The sequence below is a fragment of the Neofelis nebulosa genome, chromosome 15 (genome assembly GCF_028018385.1).
Source record: "Neofelis nebulosa isolate mNeoNeb1 chromosome 15, mNeoNeb1.pri, whole genome shotgun sequence".
NCBI lineage: Eukaryota > Metazoa > Chordata > Mammalia > Carnivora > Felidae > Neofelis > Neofelis nebulosa.
The window spans coordinates 34,064,478-34,092,437 of NC_080796.1; the positions used below are offsets into that span (position 1 = coordinate 34,064,478).

Genomic DNA, 27,960 nt, shown 5'->3' on the forward strand with positions numbered 1-27,960 from the left:
TTTTTGCAAATGAGGAAACTTGGACAGAGAGGTTAATTTATCCAAATTTCTACAGCTAGACCTACAAACAAGTAAGGCAAACAAACCAATAAAAGAAAAACCAAACAAGGTAGCACATGGAAGCAAGGAACCCCCTCCTTGGATATATTAGCCTGATAATCTTTGGAATAGTTATTTTTCAGTTGGAAAAGAATGCTTCACAAGGTTTTAAATCTGGACTCTGCAACTAAGGTGGAATCTGAATCAAGTGATAAAGATTCAGCCAACAACTTATCCTTTCCCCTTTGAGTGAAGGAGCATTTCAGTGTCTCAAATAATATAGTCTGAGGCAATATAAGAATTGGCAAATTTTATCCTATTGGCTGCCAAATTGGAGTCTCTTTCTTTAACTGCTGATGTAACATAAAAATAACTTAATGGATTTTGAGTAGAGAGAGATGGAATAAACTTCTTAAGCCTCTATGAGAAACATCTCATTGGAGTGGAAATAGAAGGATAAGGTAGCCAAAGTTTACCCCTTCTTGTAGATGAAATAGATGGAGAGCAAAACTAATGCATCTTTGGCAGCTTTATTCTGAATTCAATCTGATAATGGCAGACTTTTTAAAAAATATTATTTCTGCTTAAAATACAGCCTTTTCCCTCCTCCACCAAAAAAGTTGACACCAGCATTCTAACATGCACAACGCTTTAGAAAGAGAAATTAATCCCAGGAAGAAGAAATATATACTATAATCAGATGAGTCATTTTTTTCCTAAAGATTTTAATTAAAACTAAACTATGCTTTATATACAAAGACATTTATCATATCTTCGCTTATGTGTGAAAAAGTGAAAATAACCTAAAAATTGTCAGATAATGGTTAAGTAAATTATGTATGGAATATTATGTTAGATTTTAAATTAATGTGTGTGGGACTTCTGGGCATTGTGGAGTAATGGTGACAAGATTTACCCTTTTGTCTTAAACTGGAAGAAAACCAGGCACAGTAGATGAAAAATAGTGATTTTCAGACATTGTACTAAAACTAGTATAAAACTAGGAAAGAAGAGAAACAAACAAAATGAGCCCCACAGTTGCCTCAGCTTATGGCCAGGAAACAATTTCCAAGCTGTAGTCCAGGGAGGAGGGTCCCAAAAGAATCTGACTCTCTTACTAATTTGAGCTGGAAAATGCAGGGCTGAATACTGGAGAGAATGTTCTTGCATAGAAAGAGAGTTTTAAAGATGTACAGAGGGATCCCTTTGGCTGAATACTAATCTGTGTGTGAGAAAGGAAACTAACAAGCTGAGGAAAGAAATACAAGAAAGCAGTAAGCCAAAATAATTCCTGGAGCTGACATATTTCATTTCATACTAGTCAGAGTGGAAAGAAAATTTAGTATATGGGACATAATGTTTTAGAGGCCTCAGAAGGATTTCTGTTTAGTAGTGAAGCTAAATTAAGCTCTGGATTAAAGGCTGCTCTGCCCCTGCCTTAACAGAACTTAAAAGTGAGCCTTGAAAGGATCAAATTGATTCCACATAACTGAATTCATACCAAAACAAAGTCTAACATAATTAAAAGAACACAACAACATCAAACAAATGATTAAAATTCACAATGTCTTTTACAAAAAAAAGTAAAAGTCTTTCAGGCATGCAAAGATAGCAGGAAAATATGACTCCTAACCTGGAGAAAACCTGTGAATAAAAGCAGATGCAGAAAAGATAGAAATGAGAAAATTATAAATATATTTTATAAACTCAAGAAAGTTGAGGAAGACATACAAACATAATGGGGAAGAGAAATAGAAGATACAAAGAGACCCAAATGGAATTTCTAGAGATGACAAAATAATTTCTAAAATGAAAAATATACTGCATAAGATTAACAGCAAATTAGACATTGCATAAGAAAAGATCAGTACTTGAAGATGTAGCAAGTGAACCTAATAAAAATGAAGCACACAACATAGAAAGACTGACTGAAAAATGAACAGAGCCCCAGTGAACTATGGGAAAATATCAAGCAGTGTAGCATGTATATAGTCCCAGAAGGAAGTGAAAAAGCAAGAGAGAGGAAAAGATAGGAGAAAAAAAAACCCAAAACATTAATGATAGCTGAAATGTTAAAACATTTGATGAAAACTTATAAACCAGAGTTTTCAGCCTTTGCACCATTGACGTTTAGGGCTGAATAAGTTTTTGTTGTAGAGGGCTGCCCTGTACATTGTAAGATGTCTAGCAACATCTCTGGACTCTACTGTCTAAATGCTTATCCGACTGAGCCACCCAGGCACCCCATAAACTATGGACTTTAATTAATTACATGTACTACATTAATGTAAGATGTTAACAATGGAAAATTTGGGAGAAGGAAGAATATAGGAACTTTCTGTACTTTCCACTCGATTTTCTGTAAACCTGAAACTCTAAAAAATAAAGGCTATTAAATAAAAAAAAACTGTGCTCATCGCTTTCCAAAATACCATATAATTCTTAATTATCAGTATGTGTTTTCACAGCAAATAATTGCCAAGCAGATCACAGGTGTTTTTCTAAATTGCCTATTCACATTAAGAGGTTCAGTGAATGACACCAACAGAAACTGTGATTGTCTTGTGAATAACCTTGTGTTCTTGCTTCTGTCTTGCCCCCTAAAATATACTAATCAGCCTTCAGCAAAGAACACGAATACATAAATTCTGTAACATTCTAAGCATACCCTCACACTAAGGCCTGTGCACTAGCTGTTTCCTGTACCTGGAACAATATTCCCTAGATATTTGCAAGGCTCACCTCTCTACCTCTTTTATGTCTTTATTCATATGACCTTCTCAGTGAGGCCCTCCTGACCTTATTTAAAATTACAGTTCTCTTCCCCACATTAATTTTTTTTCCATAGCACTGATCATTTTTAATATTAGAAAACTTACTTATTTCTCTCTCTCTCTCAGACATTACATGATTTCAGTGTGTTAGTATTGTATCCTGCAATTTTGCTAGATTTGTTTATAAGTTCTTTCAGTTTCTTGTGGTCTATATGTGTGTATGTGGGAGGGATCTTTAGGATTTTCTGCATATAAGATCATGTCATCTGTGAATGGAAATAATTTTATTTCTTCCTTTCCAATTTGAATGACCTCTTTTATTTTCCTTGCCTAATTGCTCTGGCTAGGATTTCTAATACCGTGTTGAAAAGAAGTGTTAAGAGTGGGCATCCTTCCTTTGTTCCTGATCTTTGAGGAAAAACTTTAAGTTTTTCACTATTGAGTGTGCAGTTAGCTGTTGCTTTTCATATTTGGCCTTTAGTATGTTGAAATAATTTCCTTCTATTTTTGGTTTATTGAGTGTTGTTTTTTTTTTATGAAAGGGTGTTGAATTTTGTCAAATACTTTTTTCTGTACCAATTGAGATGATCATGTAGCTTTCCTTCATTTTGTTTTGTGATGTTTTTCATGTGTTGAACCATACTGTCCTTACGTTCACAGGAATAAATCCCACTTGGTCATGATATGTAATCCTTTTAATGTATTCAGTTTGCTAGTATTTAGTTGAGGGTTTTTTCATCAGTATTCCTCAGATATTGTTCTGTAGTTTTCTTCTAGTTTCTTTGTCTGGCTTTGGCATTAGGGTAAGGCTGGCCTCATAAAATGAGGTTAGGTATGTTGCCTCTTCTTCAGATTTTTGGAAGAGTTTGAGAAGGATTAGGTTTTAATTCTTTAAATGTTTGGTAAAATTCTTTAGTGAAATGTTCTGGTCCTGGGCTTTTCTTTTTTGGGAGATTTTAAATTTCTGAACCAATCTCCTTAATGGTTATAGGTTTCTTCAGATTTTTTATACGTAATTTTATCATGGTAGGTTCTATATGTCTAGAATTTATGTACTTCTACATTATCCAACATGTTGGCATATCATTGTTTATAGTAGTCTCTTAAAATTCTCTTTCATTTCTGTGGTATTAGTGGTAAAGTCTCCTTTTTAGTTTCTGATTTTAGTTGTTTACTCTTTTTTCTTAGTTAATTTAGAGCAGCTCATTTCTTTCTATCACAGAATAATATTGTACTGTATAGATGTACCACAGTTAGGTTCTCTGTTCATCTGTTGAAGGACATCTTAGTTGTTTCTAGGTTTTGCCAGTTATTAAAAAAAAATGCTTTAACATTGATGTTTTGTGGATATAAATTTTCAATTTGCAGGGGTGAGGGGGGTCAGTACCTAGAAGCAGAATTACTGGATCATATAGTAAGATTATATTCAGTTCTAGAAGAACTGCCAAAACCCTCTTCCAAAGTGGCTGTTCCATTTGCATTTCCTCCAGCAATGAATGAGAGTTCCTGGTGGCTTTACATTTTTACCAGCATTTGGTGTTATCAGTCTTTCGGAATTTAGCCATTCTAAGAGGTATATAGTAATGTCTCATTATTGTTTTAATTTTCACTTCCCTAATGACATATGATGTTGGACATCTTTTCATTTGCTTACCTGCCATCTGTGTATCTGTGTATCTTTTTTGGTAAGGTGTCTGTTCAGATCTCTTGCCCATTTTAAAAATTGGAATACTTATACTATATTGAATAAAAGTGATGAGGGGGTGTCATCCTTGTCTTGTTCTTGATCTTAGAGGGAAAGCTTTGAGCTTTTAACCATTGAGTATGATGTTAGCTGTGGGTTTGTCATATATGCCCTCTATTATGCTGAGGTATGTTCCCTCTGTACCCACCTTGTTAGGAGTTTTTCTCATGAATGGGTGTTGAATTTTGTCAGATGCTTTTTCTGCATCTATTGAGATGATCATATGATTTTTATCCTTCATTTTGTTAATGTGGTACACGTAGATTTTCCCCTCTGGTATGTTCTTGGAGTCTGTTCTTTGTCAGGAAGCTGAGTGACGCACCCTTTCCTTGTTTTCAGTCTTGTCACTCATTTAGCAAGCATCTCTTGGACACCATCTGTGTTTCAACTTTATTGTACTAATGGAGTATGTATTTAGAACATAATTGAGTTGAATAAAATAGGTTCTCCCTATGGTATGTGCTTTTTTAGTATAAAGAAAACATTCTCTATTCTGGAAATTCTTTGCAGCATTTATTCTCTAAGAATGGTCTTCAGAGAAGAGAGGGATCTGGCATTTACTTGGTGCTTCTTACTTGCCAGCATCAACTAGTATACCTTGTCATTAAATTGTGACAGGAATTATTTATGATATTGTAGCTTTGTTTCTGTCATAAATTGGTAACTGCATCAATTCATCTCAAAAATTTCCACCCATTCTCAAAACTGGTTTTCCCAGTGATCTCAGGAACTAATAGAATATGCTGTCTCCAAGACCTTTTTCCTTTACCCAGTGGTTCACAAACCAAAAGTAACCACAAAAAGTGACAACAATAAAACAAAACCTCTTCTTTAAAGAACAGGGGGAGGGGTGGGGAACCAGGTATATGGGGATTACCTATATTTTTCTGAAGTGAAACTAGTTAATTAAATTAAACAATAACAGTGTTTCTTTTTTTTATTATTTTAAAGTTTATTCTTGAGAGAGACAGAGTGAGCACATGATCAGGGGAGGAGCAGAGAGAGAGAGAGAATTCCAAGCAGACTCTGCATTGTCAGCGCAGAATCCAGCATGGGGCTTGAACCCACAAACTGTGAGATCATGACCTGAGCTGAAATCCATAGTTGGATGCTTAACTAACTGAACCACCCAGGCACCCCTATTTTTTTTTTTTATTTTAGAGAGCAAGAGAGAGAGCGTGAGTCAGGAAGAGGGGCACAGACAGAGAGAATCCCAAGCAGGCTCCACACTCAGTGCAGAGCCTGATGCAGTTCTCAACCCCGTGACCCTGGGACCCTGACTTGAGCCAAAATCAAGAGTTGGACGCTCAACTGACTGAGCCACCCTGGCTCCCCTAAAAGTATTAGTTTTGATTCTAAGACATTTATGTTTAGAATTTTGATTTTGGCAGGGTGTCCTGGCCTAAAAACTGTCATTATTGCAGGAGACGTGGGCTTTTGCAGAGATTGCAATTTGAACCTTTTAGACAATAACATCCGAGTTTACTGCTTCCATATTATATGTTTTAGAAGAATCTTATTTCTAAATTAATCTTAATTTTGTGCTTTTTGAAAATATTGAGGGTCAGGGCCTATTGAATACTTAATTTTGGAAAGTGTTTCCATAACAATTTGCTTCTTTTTTTCATTTATCTTAGGTCATAATTTCCTTTCCTTTCTCCTCCACCTTCTCTCCTTTATTTTTGCCACCAAAAAAATATTTTTTCTTTGTGTTTGAGTTTGAAGTTTTAGTATGGTTTAGTTTTTTTCTTATTTGGAAATTGTAATTTTGTTAATAATCTAGGTATGATTTTCCTGATCATGTTCATATCTGGTATTTATAGGTCATATTTCATTTTCATTTTTCTACATTGAGCATCAATATTCTCCACAGTGAACATAGGATCTTCTAATCAGCTAAGGGAATGGTGGGCTTCAGGTGGCTCCAGAACTCAGTAGTGGAATGACCTTGGTTTGCTAGTGGGTACTCATTCCATTACTCTGATGACTTGAGAATCGTTTTGCCTTTTGGGTACCATCTTGAAATTGTTACTGGGGCCTCAGAGAAATTGTGGACCTCAAATCTTTAGTATTCCTTAGCAAAGTATTATTTTGGAACTATTTTAAATACACACTGCCTTAATCCATGTATCTTTTTCCACCTTCCTTCCTCCCTACCCCTGTCCCCATACAGTTACCTGAGAAGAAAGGAAAAGAAGCAAATACCGGTTTTGGTGGCCCCGTTGTTAGTTCTCTGTATCATGAAGAAATCATCAGGTAATTTTTCTTCTGGTATTGGGTAATAGGGATACATACATGCATATGTATATGTGTGTTTGTGTGTATTTTTTTTAATCTGAAAGCTACGATTTGTGAAGAACTTTTTCTTAATGTGAAATGAAACTGATTTTGGTGGTATCTCTAGGAGGATAATAAATAGCAGGAAATAATTTTTTAGGTGTTTTATCTTTGAGGTCAATAAGTGTCTGAATCATTGCCAGATAGTAACCTTTTCCAGGTTGTAAGTAGTTGGTAGGGCAAGGTTTTGTGTCTCACACAGTCTAAAGCTGTGGATTTTTGTTGTTGATGTTGTTTTCCTCAAAATATCATCATTTCTTCGTGTGTATGTGTATTTGTGTTCATGTTTATTTACAATACTGATAAAAATGCCATTATCCTTTCTTTTCTTTTTTCTTAGTTTGGCTGTAATCTGAACTCAAGTATGTAAAGGGAGGTAGTGATTCAGTCTCATAAAGCTTGTACAATTTCTAAAAAACATTTATGTTCTTTTTTAGAAAACAAAGGTTTTAAATTTTTTGTTGTCATTGTTAAATTACCATTTCTTTTAAAGATTAGAAATCTTCTTGAGTATAAAACGGTACACCAAGGAGAATATTGTGGAGAGTCCTCAGAAAGTTAAACAGAATTACTATATGATCCAACAATTCTACTTTTGATTTTATATCTAAAAGAATTGAAAACAGGATCTCAGAAGACCCATGTTTACACACCCACGTTGACAGCAGCACTATTCATAGCAGCCAAGAGGTGGGAACTACCTGGATGCCCATGGGCAGTTGAATGGATAAACAAAATGTGGTCTATACATATAATAGAATATTATTCAGCCTCAAAAAGGCAGGAAATTCTGACACATACTATAGAACATGGATGAAGCTTGAGGACATTATGCTAAGTGAAATAAGCCATTCACAAAAAGATAAATACAATATGGTTCCTCTATATGGAAGGATCAAGAGTAGTCAGATTCGTAGAAACAAAAAGTAGAATGGTGGTTGTCAGGGGCTGGAGGCAGTAGGAAATGGGGAGTTGTTATTTAATGGGTAAGGAGCTTCAGTTTTCCAAGATGAAAAAGTTCTGGGGACCGGTTGTACAACAGTGTGAATAATACTTAACACTATTGAACTGTATACTTAAAAATGGTTAAGAAGGTAAATTTTATGTTATGTAGGGTTTTTTAACTACAGTTAAAGAAATTCTTCGTGATCATCTCATTATTTAACTAGGATCTTAAATTTTATGTATAAAATGTCTTGATTAATCTTTTTCTTTCAGTACCATGTGAAAATCAGGAAAGGGATTTTGTCCTGCTTTAAAGTCATGTGGTACATTCTACTAAGATTTTTACCTTACAAACAAATTTAAATAAGAATCTCTAATGCTGTTACACTTTTTGAGTTATCTGAACTTTATTTTTCTTATTCACATGAAATGAATGAGCAGTAATTTTTTAAAATTTTTAAAAAATGTTTTATTTATTTTTGAGACAGAGAGAGACAGAGCGTGAGCAGGGGAGGGGCAGAGAGAGACACACACACAGAATCTGAAGCAGGCTCAGGATCTGAGCTGTCAGCACAGATCCTGAAGCAGGGCTCAAACTCACAAACCGCGAGATCATGACCTGAGCCGAAGTCGGACGCTTAACTGACTGAGCCACCCAGGTGCCCCGAATGAGCAGTAATTTTTAAGTGGAAAATTGGGTTCACCTAAATTTCTTGAAGGGAAATATCTATCTTTATTGAATAAAGAGTAAATTGTACCAAATATGTATGCTGCACTCTTGCAGAAGAGTTTGCTGACATTATCTCCCACATGAAGATGTAATGATAGGACTCTGGGGAAGCATTCTAGGAGGAAAGTTATTGCTTCCACTATGAATCAAAAACTTTAGAGCTCATAGTTTCCCATTCCTGACCAGTCATTTGGTACTAAAGGTCCTATCTTGAATCTGTTTGCAGAGTAAGCATATCATGGTTATAGATTAAATGTTTATTTGGGGTGGGATAGGGGAAGGCTGATGAGAAATGGAGGGGAAAAAGATACTTTTTAAGGCTGATTTGGAATACATTTGCCACTCTGATCCCTTTTTGGGACCCTGAGAACTCTGAGGAGCTCATACAGTTTTGAGGAAGCATAGTTTAAAAACTTTTTCAGAGTTAAACCCCCGCTTCCCCTCAGCCCTTATATAGTGGTTTACTTAATTTGTATATTCTGTCTTTAGAGTCTTCTAAAATTGGCATCTTAGAACTTTAACCCTACCAATCAAAATTTATTAAGTGTTTAAATCAAATCAGTAAAACCTTTAGAGTCATTTTTCTATACATTAAGAGGAGAAGTTAGTCATTCCTTCTGTTTTCCTGTAAGTCCTTTATTCACACTTGTTATAGCATTTATCACGTTATAACACATTAAATAGAAGTTTTAAAAAGCCTATATCCTGGAGTGCCTGGATGGCTCAGTTGATGAAGTGTCAGACTTCGGCTCAGGTCATGATCTTGTGGTTCATGAATTCAGGCCCCGCATCAGGCTCTGTGCTGGTGGCTCAGAGCCTGGAGCCTGCTTCAGATTCTGTGTCTCCCTCTCTCTCTCTCTGCCCCTCCCCTGCTCACGCTCTGTATCTCTCTCTCAAAAATAAATAAACATTAAAAAGTAATAATAATAAAACCTTGTATCCTTTCTGTTGAATTTTTAGTTTTTGGAGGCCAAGGATCATATTTTATCCATTTCTGTGTTTTGAGTGTCTGAGGAAGTTCCCAAAACTTAGTAGGTTATCTAGTAAAAGTACCCAGAACTCAGGAGGTATCCATTGCTCTTCCTTCAGGGAGCTGATAATTCAGTGATTGTTGCTCACATAGAGTTAACCTAGTGTTCATATCATAAAGCAAAGAGTGCTGGTTTGGTTTTCTTGTGATAATACCCATACTCACTTATTTTCCTAGGCAGTTTTTAAAAATGTGTAAGCTATTTCCTTTCCTAGTTAGATTAAATTAAGATTATGTCTTGACTTTTTTAAAAAAAATCATTATACTTAACTTTCTAACAATATCAGTTGTCTATAAACAATAGTGATCTTTATTTTGTGTGCCAATTTCCTTAAGGGCTCCCAAAGCCTAGTACTTTTCCAAAAAACATTCTGAGTACAGTTTTTTTTGGAATGTCCAGTGACATGGCTGATTACAGTTAAACATTACTCCACTGGAAGTGAAAGTAAATATCTGGATAATTGGTGTATTTCTAAGACAGAATTAAACTATCCTGGAAGAGTTAACCTACCTGCTTATCCTCCACCCAGTTCCTAAAGAAGTCACTCTTGGATTTAAATCAAATATTTAGAATTTTGACCATGAGAAACAATAACAAAATAACACAGCTTATTTTCATAAAGTACAGATTTGAATTCATCTCCTCACACATTTATTATGAATCTGTCAGACAAACATTGTGGATATTTGTGCTTCCCACCTTCACTTTTGAATAGTATGTTCTTAGTATTTTTGCCATCTATAGTATGTTTAATAAATACTACTCCTTTTTTTTTTTTTTTTTTTTTTTTTTTTTAAATTTTTTTTTTTTCAACGTTTTTTATTTATTTTTGGGACAGAGAGAGACATAGCATGAACGGGGGAGGGGCAGAGAGAGAGGGAGACACAGAATCGGAAACAGGCTCCAGGCTCTGAGCCATCAGCCCAGAGCCTGACGCGGGGCTCGAACTCACGGACCGCGAGATCGTGACCTGGCTGAAGTCGGACGCTTAACCGACTGCGCCACCCAGGCGCCCCAATAAATACTACTCCTTAATCCGGTGAAATATGAACCTCTGCTAGGGACAAAACTGATTAGTCTTGGCCTTATTTTTTTAAGTCATCTAAATTTTCATTCTCTTGGTGTGTATTTTGGAACATATGATTAAGATATGAAACAGTAGGAAACATGAATGTGAACCACTGAAAGCCTTTTAACTGTTTCAGATGTTAATTTTGTCACTACTAACGGAATCACAACACTTAGTCATTTTCTTGTAATCGAGAAGTCATTTTACAGTTGAACAGAATTCCACTATAACAAACTAGATCATGATAAAAATCATTCTAAACTGAAATGTTGATTATTTCAGTAATGGAGTAGAGGTGGTCCCTGTTGTTTCTAAAGTATAAAAATGCAGTTGCAGCAATGAAAACAGGCTGTTTGTTGGAGTTTGTGTAATCAAATTTTGCTTGTGCTTAGGTGACATATATCTGGTATTTTATTTTTCCAACGGGAAGTTGTGCTTTAACTAATTGCTAATTGCAGTTTCTTGGCAGAATCACGCTCAACTGAAGTGAAAGTGACAGGTTTTAGAGTTTTAGAAATGTCAAATGGCAAACTTAGGTGAAAGGAAAAGTTTTCTTCTGTAGAACCATTTTTTTAAAAACCACTAAAAAAGTATTTTGAAGATCTGTTTTAGATACTTTAATATATAAACCTCTAATTTTTTCCCCCGTTTTTAAAGATCAGGAAAATCAGTATCTAATAAACTCATGTATTAAGGCTTGGGCTCCATTTTTGTGGCAGTTTTCCTGACTAATGTGTATTGTAGGTGATAAGTTAAAGGCCCATTTTCATTTTATTGTAAATGTTCTTGAGCCAAGGGCCACTGGGGCCAATTCTGAGCTTGCTCCTTGCCTGTTGTGGTTCTGACCCTTATTTCCACTCTGTCACAGAAAGTGACAATATCATGTCATAGATACAGATCTCTGTGTTAATATTCTAGAGCCCTGACACCAATTTTTCATTATGAAGCTGGTTAATTGTTCTGTAGTATAATGGAGGAGATACAGTGTGAGGCTAATTAAATACCAAAAATTATGAAGCCAGACTGCCAGCATTCAAATGTTGATTCCCTCAGTAGTTCTGTGACCTTGGACAAGTTACTTTATCTACAAAATAGGGGTAACTGTATTACCTTTCTCATATGACACTTATGTGAATTATTTGAATATGTATACATAGGCATCCTAGAATAGTACCTGGCACAAAATGAGTTACTATGTAACTTTTAACTTTTATTAACATTGTTATACTCAGCACAACCCCCACAACAGGAACCGACAGCACAGGGCTCAGGTTATGAGCTAAAAATCACATGTCAGCCTGGTTATAGAATTAGGTACAGGTTGTTTGCTTTTGCAAGAGAAAATGGAAAACAAGGAAGAAAGAGCCAGTGTTATTAGAATCTGTATTAGAACTATAGAAACAGGAGAGTAACAAATCTTTTAACTCAAAGACAGTTGCTCTAGACTTGAGATCAGTTGTGTTTCATTTATACTGCAGATGGGCATAAAAAGCTCTGATTAATAAGCATAGGGCTTTGCAAAGAGTCAAATGCTTCTGCACTACATATACTGACTCAATAAGAAACCACTTTTGGTGACTTGTATACTTAGAAGGTTTTATCTAGAAGATGGCACATAAACTGAGAAATTAGGGCAAGAGTTAAAAATACAATAAATGAAGCATGTACAGTGTCCATTCTACCCTGCAATAAGATTTGGTCCTCCTTGTTATATTTTGTACTTTGATGCTATGTAATCTATCAGAATTTTATTAATCCCACTTAGACAGGCAGCCATCTGGACCTTCTCTAAGCAAGACCAGACCAGTATACAACCAAAATGATTGATGGGCTCTGGAATTGATTAGTTGTTCTGTGAGACAAATGAACTGTTTTGGCAGAAAATACCAGAGGTCACTGCTGTGGTCAGACACAAAAGCCTGTAGAATTTTAAAGAGATGCTTTCATCATTGACTTAGAAAGTTAAAAATTTTAAACAGTAATGGATTTTGAAAATATTTAAGAATTATCTTTTTATTTGCTGCTCTTTAGTTCTGAATATAAAGTGGAATAATATAAATATAATTCACAATAAAAGTGATTATACTTTAATTTTGTATTTGTGATGAAAATATGAACTGGAATGATAGTCGTATAGAGGCCTATCACTTACACATAAATTGTACTCTAAAATTTTCCTGAAAGAGGTGTGATTGGAGAAAAAGCTACAACATATATTGTTTTATTTTTAGGTGATTTATAAAATCAGATGGTATAAAACTCCATTCAGTTATGTATTCAGCTTCACATTGTTAGATAGCAATCTGTTTGAACAAATCTATGTAAGACTCCAAAGCTTTAAGAGAATGTGTTATACATATTTGTACTTTAAAATTTGAATATTTGGATTTTTTTGCTTTCAGTTGGCTAAGTCTTTCTGGGATACTACTGTCCCATTGCCACCACTGTCCTTAGCACCAAAAAGATTATCCTGCTTCCTTACATCTGTTTGGCTGGTAGTAGTGAAAACCTTCCCTGTTTCACTGTGTTGCCCATGATCAACATTGTGTTAACACTTTGGTGATAGGTGATAAATTGGATGACATATGTCTTGTTACATTCTGGTTATTCTTTGAGGACTACACAAGTGTGTATAGGCAAGTGGGCAACTCCCCCTTGAGAATCTGACTGCTCAGAATGAACTTGAGTTATGGATTTATTCAGCCTGTAAAACCTCAGCTGGCATAAATAATTGAGAAAGCAAAGGTTTTTCTGTGGTGCATACCTCAGGGACTCATGGCTCCCTTCCTCCTCTCTACCCTCCTTTCTTATGAAAATGATCCCAGTTGCACTCCTAGATAATAACACACCAAGCAATTAAAAGCCATGGGTGGCTGGAGAGAGGAGAAAAGGTTTAGTTAATGAGCTTTTCCTCTTCCAGTGCCCAGGAGAGCCTTAGGAATGACAAGGCGATTAAAGCGAAGAGATAATTATAGATTATGTGAAAATGGGTCCCTTGAGACAAGCAGGTCTTGCCATAAACAGTAACTGTTGTAAGAGTCTCCTGGCTCTCATATTCACCCTTTTCTTACGTGCTTAATTTAGCTCCTGTGTACTCAGTGTCCTGATGCCAACCAAGCATCTAGGCAGATCCACCTGTTTGTAGATCAACAGCCCTTTCTGAACAAGAGGTCATTCCTCAACTAAAACCATCATCTTCTCCTCTCTCCTTTTCTTTTTTCTTTATTCTTCCCCCTCTTCCTTTTCCTCACTTTGTTGTCTCTTTTCTCTCTGCTCCTCTAATCTCATCCATATCCTTATATAGTACTTGTGAAATGCTAGACACTTAGACTTGTTTACAAAGTTTAGTGTGTGTATGCACTATAAAGATGCATATGAGTTATGGGTTTATTGTATCCATTATAATAAAAAGTGGTATATGTGTTACACATAATATAAATAAATGTTTTCTGCTATTTAAATGCTTTAGAGACATAAAGATATTTTAAAATGTTAGCAGAGATGTTAGCATTGTGAAATAGTCATCTTCTTAATTATCATTTAATTATTGTCACCTATTCTGTCAATACTGAAAGCAAGCAATTTTGGTTCATTACATTGCCTTTTGATTTATAAGAACTTTGCTGATTGCATTGTATACAGTAATAAATGATTGGTGTTTATTAAAGTTGGAATTCTGTGTGAAAAGGACATTGTTATATTACATGATTTTATTTATAAATTTTACCCAATATAAAATTTTATATATGTATTAGGTAAGTATTTTACCAGTATTTTATGTAAAATATGTCATTTCTAGGTCTCTTATGTCACACTGGTCTACTGTCTCCTTTATCCCTTACTGTATCAAAAATTCTGTTTCCTCCTGTTCCAAAATAATTCAGATCCACCTAGTTTTCATTATCGCCACCATCCTGCCTTTTGCAATACTGTCACTAAACAGTCATCGTCTCTTGGCCAGAACACTGCAGAATGGTTTGAGAACTAGATTCCTTTTTCCTTTCCTGCCTCCTCCCCAGATTTATAACTCATATCATTGTGTCACTCTCCTACTTGAAGCCCTTTTAATGGTTTCTTATAGCGCTTAGGATAAAGTCTAATATTCTTTAACATTTCTTACAGGGCCCTTCATCATCTCATCTTATGCCAGTTTCTCCCCCGCCCCACCCCCATACTGACTCTACCCCACCTACATTGGCGTATTTTTATTTCCTTGGAGGTCTAATTAACATTTGTTAGATGAATTGATTGATAGTGTTATATAAAGGTATATGAGAAATGACCCCAGTGTACAACATGTGTTAAAATCTTAATAATATCAGCTAACATTTATGGACCACTAATTATGTGCTAGTTACTATACTACATGTGTTATATATATTATTTCAGTTAATCTTCAGAATGATCCTTTAAGCTGTAGGTATTGAAATCCCTATTTTACAGATGAAGAAACTTAGACTCAGAAAAGTTAGGTTACTTGACCAAGGTCACGTGGTTTGTACTCTGCTGTTGCTACACTATACTGCCTCTGAGATGGTTGAGGAATCCTTGTGTTCTGCAATTAGTGAAATTAATTTTGATAGTTGTTATTATACGAACAGAGTGAATATCTTCAATTTAAACTTTTAAAGCCCTTTTCCGTTTGTTTTTTAAGATGTGCTTTACCAGTAAAATTATATCATCATTATACTGATGATGTTTCTTTTGGATTCATTGACGTTATTGATTTTAGACTTACCTTAATGTTTGAGAATGTAACTCAGCTCTGTAGAGCCCGTTAGCCAAGGATTCTATAGATGTTTCTGATGTGGCCACTGGTTTTCCAGGATTTGATCAGAACTAAAATAAACTTTTTCATATGGACATTTGAAGTATCAGAAATCTTAATCAACTATTTTAGAGTTAAGTAGGTTTTAAGAGGTAGAAATGCATTTTTAGTAACTAGTGTCTATAAATCATGGCTAGGTAACTTCTCCAGAATAAGAGGTTATCTTCAAGAAGTACCTGGGACATTGATCTTTCCTTTGTCATTGCTTCCTTGAAAAAATGTGAGAAAAATACATTAACAGCGTATTAACAACTTAAATAAGATAACAGATAGAACTTTTTATTTAAGGCTTTTTAAGAATTTTCTAGACCTACCAATAAGTACGCTATAATATAACCCTGTCGAAAATATTTATTATTTGGTGAAGAAGATATTGTCGTTACCACATAACATGAAGGGAGAAAACTAACTGGTTATGTACTATAACTGTGTGAAAGTAATTGCAGATATAGTACCAGTCTGAGTGGGAGGATTGTGATTCATTATCTATAAGTTCTTTCATCATTCACCTGTCCTTTTGGCACTGTGTATTTTGAACCTACCTATTTTATTGACTCTAAAACACCACTGGTTTAAATACCATTAAGAAAAAATGCCACTAATTAATTGTAAGAGTCTACAGATTATAAGATTCATCAGAAATGTTAAAATATGAAAAAATTTGTGCTTTTTGTTTTTGTTTTTTTTTGAGAGATCTTGCAAGCAGGGGAGAGGGGCAGAGGGAGGGAGGGAAAAAATCCCAGGCAGGCTCCATGCCCAGCATGGAACCCAATGTGGGGCTTGATCCCACAACCCCAAGATCATGACCTGAGCTGAAACCAAGAGTTGGATGCTCAAATGACCAAGCCACCCAGGCACCCCATTATTTGTGTTTTAGAATCAATGAAACATGGCAACTTTAACAAAGAGTTTCTCGATGTCTTTTTGCCATCTAGGATTTCAGAAATTATTTTAAGAACAGCACTGCAAACAACAAAAACCCCACTTTTGTAAGTGTCTTGATCTGAATGCTAGGTTTCTTGAGCTTAGTTACTGCCCCAGCATTGTTTGCCGCCTCTAGGGCATATGACCAAGGTATTTCAGAGAGGATGTACTATTTACAAGATTTTATCTGGAGGACCATAGTATAGACTCTCATTTATGGTCTTTGTAAGATTGATACTAGAAAACAGTGTTTTACGATGAAATTAACATCCAAAATTTTAATTAGATATTAATTAAAAGTGGGATTTTTGATGTGCTAAATAGGACAGCTCTGACTACTATTTAATTCTTGAGATAGGAGCTGACTTTACCAATTTGCTTCTCCCAGATAAGTCTTTCACCAGCTTTGCTAAAAACCTTTGAGTAAGAACAGATTTTTTCTTTCAAGAGAGAAGCAACTATAAACAAAGTTAAGATATGCTTGTATTAATTTTTTTATATTTGTAAATTAAAACATTCTTTTTTTAAGAATACAGAGTATCTTAATTTCTATGTAGATATTTTATCTCCGTTTCTAAAGTATTGATAGTTTAGTCATATCAAAGGTTATATTTAGATATATATGAAATAAAGGTTGTACATTTACATATAAAATACAAAGGTTATATAAAAAAGAATTAGCATTAGACTTTGGGCTTTGTATTTAGCCTACAATGATAGAATGTTGATAATTTAGTCAGTGAGATCAGTAAGATGACATAATTATTTCCTAAAGTTATATTTGGACAGAATAGCAAGTCTTTACCTTTCAGATTGACAACTTCTGGCCATATACTTGTCAAGTGAATTAAGAACTTAAATTCCTACAAAGAAGGTAGTATTCAGCAACAGCACTACTAAATTTTGTAAGACAGGGAGCAGGCTTTCATCCTAGAAAGACTGGCTCCTAAGGAACTTCACAGTGTGTTTTTAGTGAATTTATGTCCATTCTTCAATCTCAAAGATCTAAAAAAAAGACACGTAGGTGAGCAGACTCTCAGAGACAGAGTAGTATAATAAAATTAATCTGAAACTGAGGTATAAACTAAAAAAGGCTTATTTATTTACCAAAGGCTGTGTCTTTGTAGTAATCCAAGTGTTTAGGTACCCTGGGTACCCTTTAAGTATTCAGGAACCCAGACAGACAGATTAATAGGTGACCATTTGTGAATATGTAAATAGGTGAACCATTTTAAGAGTTACTTTAACCAAGGTTCTAATGAAGCCTCTTGAACAAACTGTCTCCCAGCAGAGAAATAACTCAGGATTTTTTTCCCCCTCAAATTAATTGTTTCTTTTGGTCCGAGTTCAAAATTGGCTTCACTTTTCCCCTCCTATGGTTTATTGCTAACCTTACCTCCTACTGAGGATAGTTGCTTTTTCAGGTTGGTTTGTTTGTTTTAGACATGCTAAGGTCTGACTCCAGTAGCTCTTTGGGTCTATATCTGGTATCTAATTTATCTCTCAACACTCTTGAGCGCTTTTTGTTGTTGATGCTTTTCCTTTTCTTTCTGTTCTTTGGAATATTCTTTCTGTTCTTCAGTAACCCAGCTGGCTGGCTGGTCAGTTCATCTTCCAGAGAGATAGGATGTAACGTCAACTCTTCTGTAGTGCTTTATTTGATCATCCTTAGTGGATTAGCCCACTCCTTATTTCAGGCCTCTACTTTATAGAATATTGGGCTAATTTGACACTCAAAACAACTTTTTGCTATTGTAGTCCCTAAGAGAATTTTGGAAGACTATGTTCTCCTTTAGAATTTTATGATAACATCTAAAATTCTTATTTAAAAGTTTAAGTGTATTACAAAGGGCACAATTTCTGGTGTTTTGTAAATTATGGATTTTATAAGAAGAGATTTTATTTTGAAAGAGAGTGCAAGCTTGTGAGTGGGGGAGGGGCAAGGGGAAGGGAGAGAGACTCTTAAGCAGGCTCCACACTCAGTGCAGAACCTGACACAGAGCTCTATCTCACAACCATAAGATCATGACCTGAGCTGAAACCAAGAATCAGACACTTAACCAACTGAACCATGCAAGCACCCTGTGCAAATAATGAAAATTTAAAGTAAATAGATCACTCTTTTAGGTGAATCTAAATACTATAATGATAATCCATTTTTAAAAAGTTTTGCTTTGTTTTTTTGAGAGAGAGCAAGAGTGGTGGAGGGGCAGAGGGAGAGGGAAAGAGAGAATCCTAAGCAGGCTGCACCACCCATTGTGGAGCCTGTCCCAGGACTATGTCTCACAACTGCAAGATCATGACCCGAGCTGAAATGAAGAGTTGATACTCAACTGACTGAGCCACCCAGGTGCCCCTATAATCCGTTTTTTAAAGTACATGAGCGTACTACCATTGAGAGGAGCTGGGAAATGGTACGCAAGATCTCTCTGTATTATTTCTTATATTGCATGTGAATCTTCAGTTGTCTCAAAATAAAAAGTTTAATTAAAATTCTGATCTTGATTTAAAAATACGTGAATAGGGTCTTTAACAGAAATTTTATGTCATTCCTTTTTCTCCTTTAATTCTACTTCTCCCACACAGTTGTATTTTAAAGTAATACATTTTTATGTAATCTTATTGCACTATCATAATTCTCTGTAACAAAAATATGTATATAAGTTGGACTTTTTTAAAATGTAATTTTCTTTGACCCAAAACTATGCATTAAATCTTTTCCCATTTGAGTTATCACTTTAATTCCTTTTTTTGTTTTTAATGTTTTGTTTTATTTTTGAGAGAGAGAGCATGTGCATGAGAGCAGGAGAGAGGCAGAGAGAGAGGGGACAGAGGATTCAAAGGGGCCTCTGTGCTGACAGCAGAGAGCCCAACATGGGGCTCGAACTCACAAGCTGTGAGATCATGACCTGAGCTGAAGTCAGATGCTTAACCGACTGAGCCACCCAGGTGCCCCATCACTGTAATTACTCCTATACAGCTGATCAACATACATCATAAATATTATTAAAAAATTATTAAACATAAGTAAACTTTAATCGAAAATAGGTCTTAATGAGGTGGGTGAAGCTTTTAAAAATAGTTTAATACAAAAGATTACTTTTTGTTAAAATGAGACAGAGATCAGCATCAAGTCTGTTTTTAGCTTTGTTTATTTCAGCCCTTCCATTCTCTAACCTTAGCTATAGAATGTTTCCCAACGCCAATTTTTCACCAGAATTGTCCCTTTATTTAGTACCAAGGAAGGTTTTCTATCTTGGGCTAATACAACCTATGTCTGATTTTTCCCCCAAACCTTTTCCAGCATATTAGTTAAACAGAGTATTTCTAAGCAAAAGAGTAACAGGCTTGATTAATAGTCATTGCTAAGTCTTATGGTTATACTTCTTACAAGTATACCATACTAAGGAGAGAGGTATATGCCTTTCTTATATAAACTAGGAGGGGTGTGATCAGAGCAGAGGGAATTTTGAGAAGGAGAATGGTGATAAAATATTTACCACAGTAGTCTCTTCAGGTAGATCAGTTAAGGAAAAAAAAAAATGCATTTATTTCCAAGTTTGAGCTGTAAATTGATTCACTTAAAATTTTTCTTTTCTTTTTTAGCTTAAAATTTTCATACCTGCATATCCCTTTATTTATTTTATTGTTTAAATTTTTTTATTTTATTTTAGTGAGAGAGTGTGAAGGGTAGAGGGACGGGGGGTGGGGGGTAGAGAGAGAGAATCTCAAGCAGGCTCCATGCTCAGCTCAGAGCCCAACATGGGGCTTGGTCCCATGATCCTGGGATCATGATCTGAGCCAAAATCAAGAGTTGGACACTCAACCAGCTGAGCCACCCCAGCGTCCCAATTACCTGCATATCCCTGTAAAGGTCTTTGTGTGCCTCCACAGAGCATGCAGGTCCACATTCCTTAGTTTGAGGATTAGTGACATTTGTTTATTTATATTTGTGTGGGTACTGGCTTACTCTGTGTTTTCCTTCATTAAATAATTTTTCATTGCCTATTTACTGGCATTCTATTTTTTATCTGATTGTGAGTTGCTTAATATATAAATTGAATTGAATATTTATTGACTGTATCTAGGAAATAGATATCTGAGCTAGTCCCATAAATGTGTTTTTTTAATTCTATAGAATAGGTGAAATAGTAGCTAATGGACTTTAAGTGGCCTGTTATGAGACCTGTTTGAAATATTCTTTGTTTGTTTATTTTTGAGAGAGAACATGTGCGAGAGTGGGGGAGGGGCAGAGAGAGAGAGAGAGAGAGAGAGAGAGAGAGAGAAAAGAAGGGAGGGAGGGAGGGAATCCCAAGCAGGCTCCATGCTGTCAGTGCAGAACCCATTGGGAGGCTCAATCTCACAAGCTGTGAGATCATGACCTGAGCCGAAATCAAGAGTCGGACACTTAACTGACTGAGCCACTCAGGCACCCCTGAAATATTCTTTTGGTAGGAAAATGCAATCTTTGTAGAAAGTGGTACAGATAATATTTGTATGAGTGTGCAAAGATCTGTTCTTCCTATGATTGATGAAAGACAACCATACTTAAACGCCATTCCTCTTTCCATAAGGGTGTGTTCTCATATTTCAAAAGAATTTCAGAGAAAACCAGTGACTTTTCTTCCCTTCAGATACACAATTGTGTATTCTGTCAATTTCCAAAAATTTGGAGTAGAGAGAGACATTCTGTCTTTTGCTAGGGATATTGGGATATCCTTGAGGGTAGCATCTTGGCCATAACTCATGCTTATCCATAGAGAATGGATACGGTCATGTTATCACTCATATTCAGCAAAGAGAGGAAGATAGCTGGCCAAGAATTATGAGAGAAAGGAAGATAAAGTGAGAAGATGTGGAAGAGAACTAACATTTATTTAGGCTCTACTGTATTTGGTAATGGCTGAGTTCATTTGCACGTTTTATTTAAAGTAAGTGTGTTTATAGAGGAAAAGATTGCCCATGGAATACTTTATTAACAGGGAAATGTAGAGGGGAAAAGAGAATTTGATTTGTAAACTGTACGTAATCTTGCTGACAAGAAAAGAGATGTGGAAAGATGTTGCTCCAGATGTTTCTTCATTTGGGACACTAGGTGGTGACATTGTATAAAGACAGCTTGGTTGCTGGCACGGAAGAGAGTCAAAACTTGGAGCAGGGAGAACTGTATTAGCAACTAAGCCCAAGAGTGTCAATTTTCTTTTTTATCTTAGTCACTTAACTTTGTAATACATTTGTGGTGATTTTACTAAATTTCTTTTTCATATTTAATTTGCATTGTGTATTCTACCCATAAGTATTTTTTAAGTCCTTTATGTGCCCGACATACTTTGTGGTGATAACAGATGACAAACTGGTATTCAGATAAAAAAAAATGTTCCTGCCCTCCAAAACATTCACATATCAAAACAAAATAATTTATGTAAGTGCTACATATAGGAAATATTGAAAATGTAAAATGAGTAAAATAACATTTTAAATAAGTTTGTACTATATTTACTCTTTTACTGCTTATGGCCTAAGTATATATACACATTTGGGATTCAGGAAGAGAGACCTCATAGATTCAGAAAATCCTCTCATCTGTGAATAACCCTTATGCGTTACTGGGTATGGGTAACTTACATCCCAGGGATCTTCCTTACTTTCCTTTCTGTTCCTCACCACTAACTTTCCATTATTTCCAAGTTCAAAACAACTAGGGAATAGTGTATTTTTTGTTATGACTTCAAATGATACAGTCCTTTCTCTCATAAAGTTGCTGTCTCTTGAATTAGAGTGCTCTGTCTTACTGGATTGGAGGAAAACAGGTCCCTCTTATTCCCAAGTCAGAATTCTTAATATGCTTTTTCATAGAAACAGTGGTTTTTTTGTGTGTGATAAATATAGCTGAAGTGGTATTATATGCAGCCTTAATTTTAAAAATCATACTTCTCCTTTCTGGGGTTTTGGCCTCAGACTTACCTATTTTCTTTCAGAAAAAGTGATCTGGAAAAGCGTTTTCTCTTCTGTAAAATGGACATTTTTTTTTTTCCAACGTTTTTTTAAATTTATTTTTGGGACAGAGAGAGACAGAGCATGAACGGGGGAGGGGCAGAGAGAGAGGGAGACACAGAATCGGAAACAGGCTCCAGGCTCCGAGCCATCAGCCCAGAGCCTGACGCGGGGCTCGAACTCACGGACCGCGAGATCGTGACCTGGCTGAAGTCGGACGCTTAACCGACTGCACCACCCAGGCGCCCCTGTAAAATGGACATTTTCGAGAGACCATATGTTCCTTTTCTTCCTGGAAATCTACCTTTTTTTCTCCAGCTTAAAGCAGCCTGTTTCCCCTGTGTACTCGTATAAGCCTTTTTAAAGATCCATTTTTATTTTATGTTAATTGTATATGGATTTTATCATCCTAACTGTATTGAATGTAAAGTTTCTTGTTCATCTGTTACTAAATGGAATCTTGCCCAGTGCCTTTGCATGTAGTAGGTGCCCAGTTAAATACAGCACTTGCATAAGGAAAGCTTAGATGGTTAATACTAAAGTAGTGTGTTTTAAGTTAATTACCTCTGAGTGGAAATAACTTTTTATAGGGTATAAGGTATTTAAATTGGCTTTTAAGATAGGAAGACTCCTATGGCCAAGTGCTTGCATTAGTGATGAATAGAAGCTATGGCCCTGCAGGTTGTAAAACATATTAGTATAATTTTTGAAATTCATCTTGCGTTCTTTTATGCCTGTCCAGAATGTGTAGTCCACATATAGAACAGTTTCATGGATAATATTCCAAATTACTGGTCCTTTTGAGAATTACTGATTTTTTGAGACTCTCATTGATGCTATCCCTTACCCCCACATACACACAGCACGCTCAGAAAAATGCACACACATTTACACAATTCTGTATACTGTTTCGGAGAACTCATAGATCTCATGTTAACTTCTACATTAGGTTGTAGAATAGACTAGCTGGCTAGTCTAGATGTAGCTCAATACAATAGAAAAACATACCATATACAAAATCAGCTGATCTGAGTGAGTTCTAGCTCTTGTTCTACCTTCAATAAATGTGATGCCATTTGGCAGGTCATATAGTCTCTCCTTACCTGTTTCTTTTTTGTGTGAAGTTGTTGGATAAGAGTGAATGAATTTAGTCGATCAGTATATTTAGAAGAGCACTTGTACATAGTATGCTTTCCAGTTTTTGTTCCTAGTCTTTGCTTCTAATATCTCATAAAAGATTGTGAATTTTGTGATGTTTTAATTATCTTTTCCTTAGGAAAATTGCTTTTTGTCTTTCCTTTAAGAAAATTGCATTAGTGTGTGTGTGAGTGTGTGTGATTGTGTGTGTGTGTGTGTGTGTGTGTGTGTGTGTTGCATGAACTTGAGTAGCAGCAATCAGCTTATTCTGTTATCTTGTAAGAAAAGTAATAAGCTGTGTCCTGATTTTTTAAAACCTCTGTATAGACAATAGTAAGTAACCTTGTTACTGCAGTGCTACTACTGAAAATTCTGAGTCAGGAAATTTGTGCCTGTCAGTGTGTAAAAAGGAACTGGGGAGAGGAAGAGGGCTGAGAAAAATGTACTAAAGTGTTATATCATTGTATTAGTGTAACTTGTTAAAGCAGATGAAACTTTTCCCTGTAATTATAGTTGCTAACAACTTTAGAGATGGGATATGTCTTATGGAAAATCCATTATTGTTCATGTAAAATTCTTCATGAAAACAGAAATTCCATTGATGTTTGTCAACAGTAAACAAGTTATGTTAAAAATATGTAACTTTTATGAATTAACCTAGTAAAACACTTTTTATTTTTACTCTAATTAGGGAAGAAGACAAAAACATATTTGATTACTGCAGGGAAAACAACATTGACCATATAACCAAAGTCATCAAATCGAAAAATATGGATGTGAATATGAAAGATGAAGAGGTATGGAAAACATGCCTTGTTAATTATTTTTTTATGCCTGCTGTTTTGCCCCAGTGTTTTTTTTCGAAATGGCTTATGAACTACAACTCAAAATACAGTGTAAGATTGTATCAGAATATTTATGTGAGATAGTGTCACTCAGTTAAGATGCTTTCTATGTATGTGTCCATCATCTTTCTGTTGATGTTGTGTAAGTTACTAGCTGAAGCTTGGTGCAGTCAAGTAACTTGTTTCTTCACAATAAAGGGAGAGACTGTTAATAAGTGAAATCTATAGATTATATAAAAATATTTTTAAATAGTTTTCACATCTTCTATCATCACAACTTCTATCATTGTACTTTTTTTATTTAAAGATTTAAAAGACATTTTTTTAAATTTAATGTTTGTTTATTTTTAGTATATGTGCTGCTGAAGTGAACACTAATGTTTGTTTATTTTTGAGACAGAGAGAGACAGAGCATGAACGGGGGAGGGTCAGAGAGAGAGGGAGACATAGAATCCGAAGCAGGTGCCAGGCTCTGAGCTGTCAGCACGGAGCCTAGCGTGGGGCTCGAACTCGCAAACCGTGAGATCATGACCTGAGCTGAAGTCAGATGCTTAACCAACTGAGCCACACAGACGCCCCACTGTCATTGCATTTTGAACAAGTATATTGTCCTTTGCTCAGTAAATATATTTCTAGAATACTGTGTGTCAGAATTTTGGTAAATCCATTCATTTAAATGTGAGCCCGCTACTTAAAGGGAGTCTGTACTAAATTATTTTGTAAAATATATTACTTTTTAATTTATTTGGTTTGTGAATAAAACTGTTTACATACAGAGCTTAAACTGTCCCTGAGTTACAGTTGTTAAAATAGGGAATAAAATTTACTAATTCAGTTTTAATCATTTTACTTACTCTTTGATAATGCAGTGTAAAATGATTGAAATGACCGAAAGGTGGTGATTGTTAGGAGGTGCTTCTTGCAGTGATCATAGATAATGTGAGGAGTAGATAAATAATCAATGTATGTATTAATTGAGAGCTCTTTATACAGGTTAGGCCTTATTTTTACCTCATTTTCAGGCTATATCTTTCCTGTAATACATATTGTCAATGACATCTGAAACTGAAAATATAAGACTATAATTCTGCAGTAAAGGGGGACCAGTAACAGTTGTGTTCTCCCCTAAGTAATGAAACAAACAGCTAAGAGAGATGTGGGTGGAGAAAAGTAGATTATGAAATAATAAAACCAGGTCGGGTTTTTTTTAGGCTTTTTTTTTTTTTATGTCTATTTTTGAGAGAGAGGGCCCGCATGTCCACACGTGTGTGAGCAGGGGAGGGGCAGAGAGAGAGGGGAAGAGAGAATCCCAAGCAGGCTCTGTACTGTCCTCGCAGAGCCCGACATGGGGCTCAATCCTACCAACCGTAAGATCATGACCTGAGCCGAAATTAAGAGTCAGACACTTAACCGACTGAGCCACCTAGGTGCCCCTAAAATCAGGTCTTTTGATTCCTACTAGGATGGGTTTTTTTGCCTTTCTGGATTAGACTACATTTTTGTCCCACTAAATTAGGTGTGACTGCTTTCCTTGATTTTATTGTTTTTTATTTTTGTACTTGTGAGTTAAGATTTTTATAAAATTAATACATGCAGGTAGTTCAAAGAAAATTAGTACTATAAGTCTTATAACAAAAAAACATATTCCTTTGCTTGCACCCTTCTCACATTGATTCTAGCTCCCTTGAGGCAAAAACTCAGTTCTTTTAGTTGTTTCTTTTGCAATTTACCTGCATAATTCTAAATAATATACTTATATCTCTTGACATTACTGATTTTCCTCTATGTTATATTAGGATTTAGCTGTTTTACTCATATTCCCCACTCCTTCTCCCCCCACCCTCCTAACAACTATATCACAACTTTTAGTTTCAGCTTTCTGATTGCATCTCTATAGAATCAATGTTAAAATATTATTTTATAATTGTAATATAGCTATAAAGTAATTATGTTATTATTACTATGTAAATTATGTTCATTGCTGAGCCATAAGTGGTACTGTATGTACTAGTCAGCTTTTGCTGTTAGCCAGATTTCAGTGGCTAATAACTACATTTATTTCTTGCTCATATTTCAAAAGAGTTTGGGATCAGTCAAGGCTCAGCTGGGTTTGCTAGCCTTATTTGGGTTTAGTTCATCTTAATTCAGCTGTCTTCTCATTCTCATACTGAGATCCAGTCTTAGTGGATAAACACTATCTGGGGCAGAACCAAAGGCAGACAGAATCAGACCCCACGCATACATTTAAAACTTCCACGTGGGAGTAGCATGTGTCACATCTACTCACATTCCTTCAGCCAAAGCAAGTCATGAGGCCAAACTCCAAGTCTGTATGGTAGAAAGCCTATTCTGATTATGGTGCAATGGTGGGAAGGAAATGAATAATTATAAATTATGAATAATGCAGTCTATATACCATGGCACAGCATTCTGTTTTTCATAAGGCTAATAGTTACTTCTTTTTTGTTTTTTTGTGTTATATCTTCTGTGTTTCTATCATTAATTCTTTCCTCAAATTGCCCAAAAGAGGTCTTCTCTGCAGATGTGCAAACACATCAGGTAATCAATCCCATATTGTTTTAGTGATAGCCCTTCTGGAACTCTCCTTTCTTCTTTAATCTCCATTAGTTGCTCTCTAGGCCTGTTGCATAGATGTCATCCTGGGATGATGCTTTACCACTGTCCTGGGAATTCTCTTCCCTTCTCTCCTGGATTCTTCTGTTTTCTGGATCCTGGGTCTTTATCTTTTATTGTTTACTTCCTTGTTTGGATGAAGTGTCTCCTTCAATAGCTTCCTTTTTTATTTGTTTCACGGTCTTGATGGTGCATTTCTTTCAGTAGCTTCTTGAGAAAGATAAACATTTTGAGATCTTCCTTGTTGAAAATGTTTTATCAGAGTTTTTGGCATATTCCACATGCTCAATAAATATTTGATGAACTAATGAATGATTCAGTGAATAATTAGAAACAGTATAATTGTGGTGAGCTTGACTACATGGGTTCAAGTCTTGGCACTATCATTTCCTAGCTATGTGACTTTTGTCACGTTTATTCTGTGTCTCAGTTTCCTAATGTGTAAAATGGGGATTGTGATGGTACCTGTGTTAGCATTGTTTTGAGGATTATGTTAATATGTATAAAGTACTTAATACTGGACACACACATAGCAAACTGTTATCTGTTAGATCAATGAAAAATAAGAAAACAAAAGTTTTTATTTTGCCTTCACTTATGGCTTCTTCTCTCTTCTCGTTTTCTTTATGTAGATCCAAGTTATTATTTTCCTTCTAAAGAACTTCTTTTAACATTTTTTCCAAAGTCTGCTGACAACAAATTCCCTCAATTTTTGTTTGCCTTCATTGTTGAAGGAGAATTTCTCAGGATACATATTTCTAGCTTGGTGGAGCTTGTTTTCAAAACACTTAAAATATTTCACTCCACTCTCTTATTGTCTGCATGGTTTCTGGGAGGAATCAGGTGTAATTCTTATCTTTGTTCATTTATAAGTAAGGATTTTTTTCCTCTGCCTTCTTTTAGGATTTTTCTTTGTCTTTGACTTTTTA

The 27,960-nt window shown here is 35.5% G+C and overlaps 1 protein-coding gene across 9 annotated transcripts in view; it reads left to right on the forward strand.

Annotated features, from left to right (window-relative positions):
- ACBD6 (acyl-CoA binding domain containing 6) overlaps positions 1-27,960 on the forward strand; it is a 218,921-nt gene that overhangs the window by 66,138 nt on the left and 124,823 nt on the right. For all 9 annotated transcript variants that reach the window (XR_009254352.1, XM_058701431.1, XM_058701435.1 and 6 more), the window contains 2 exons: positions 6,731-6,813; positions 24,244-24,349. Coding sequence is in view for 8 of the 9 variants with exons in the window: in XM_058701431.1 (XP_058557414.1) it covers positions 6,731-6,813; positions 24,244-24,349 (189 nt within the window). In the remaining variant the exon portion in view is untranslated. The remainder of the gene's footprint in view (positions 1-6,730; positions 6,814-24,243; positions 24,350-27,960) is intronic.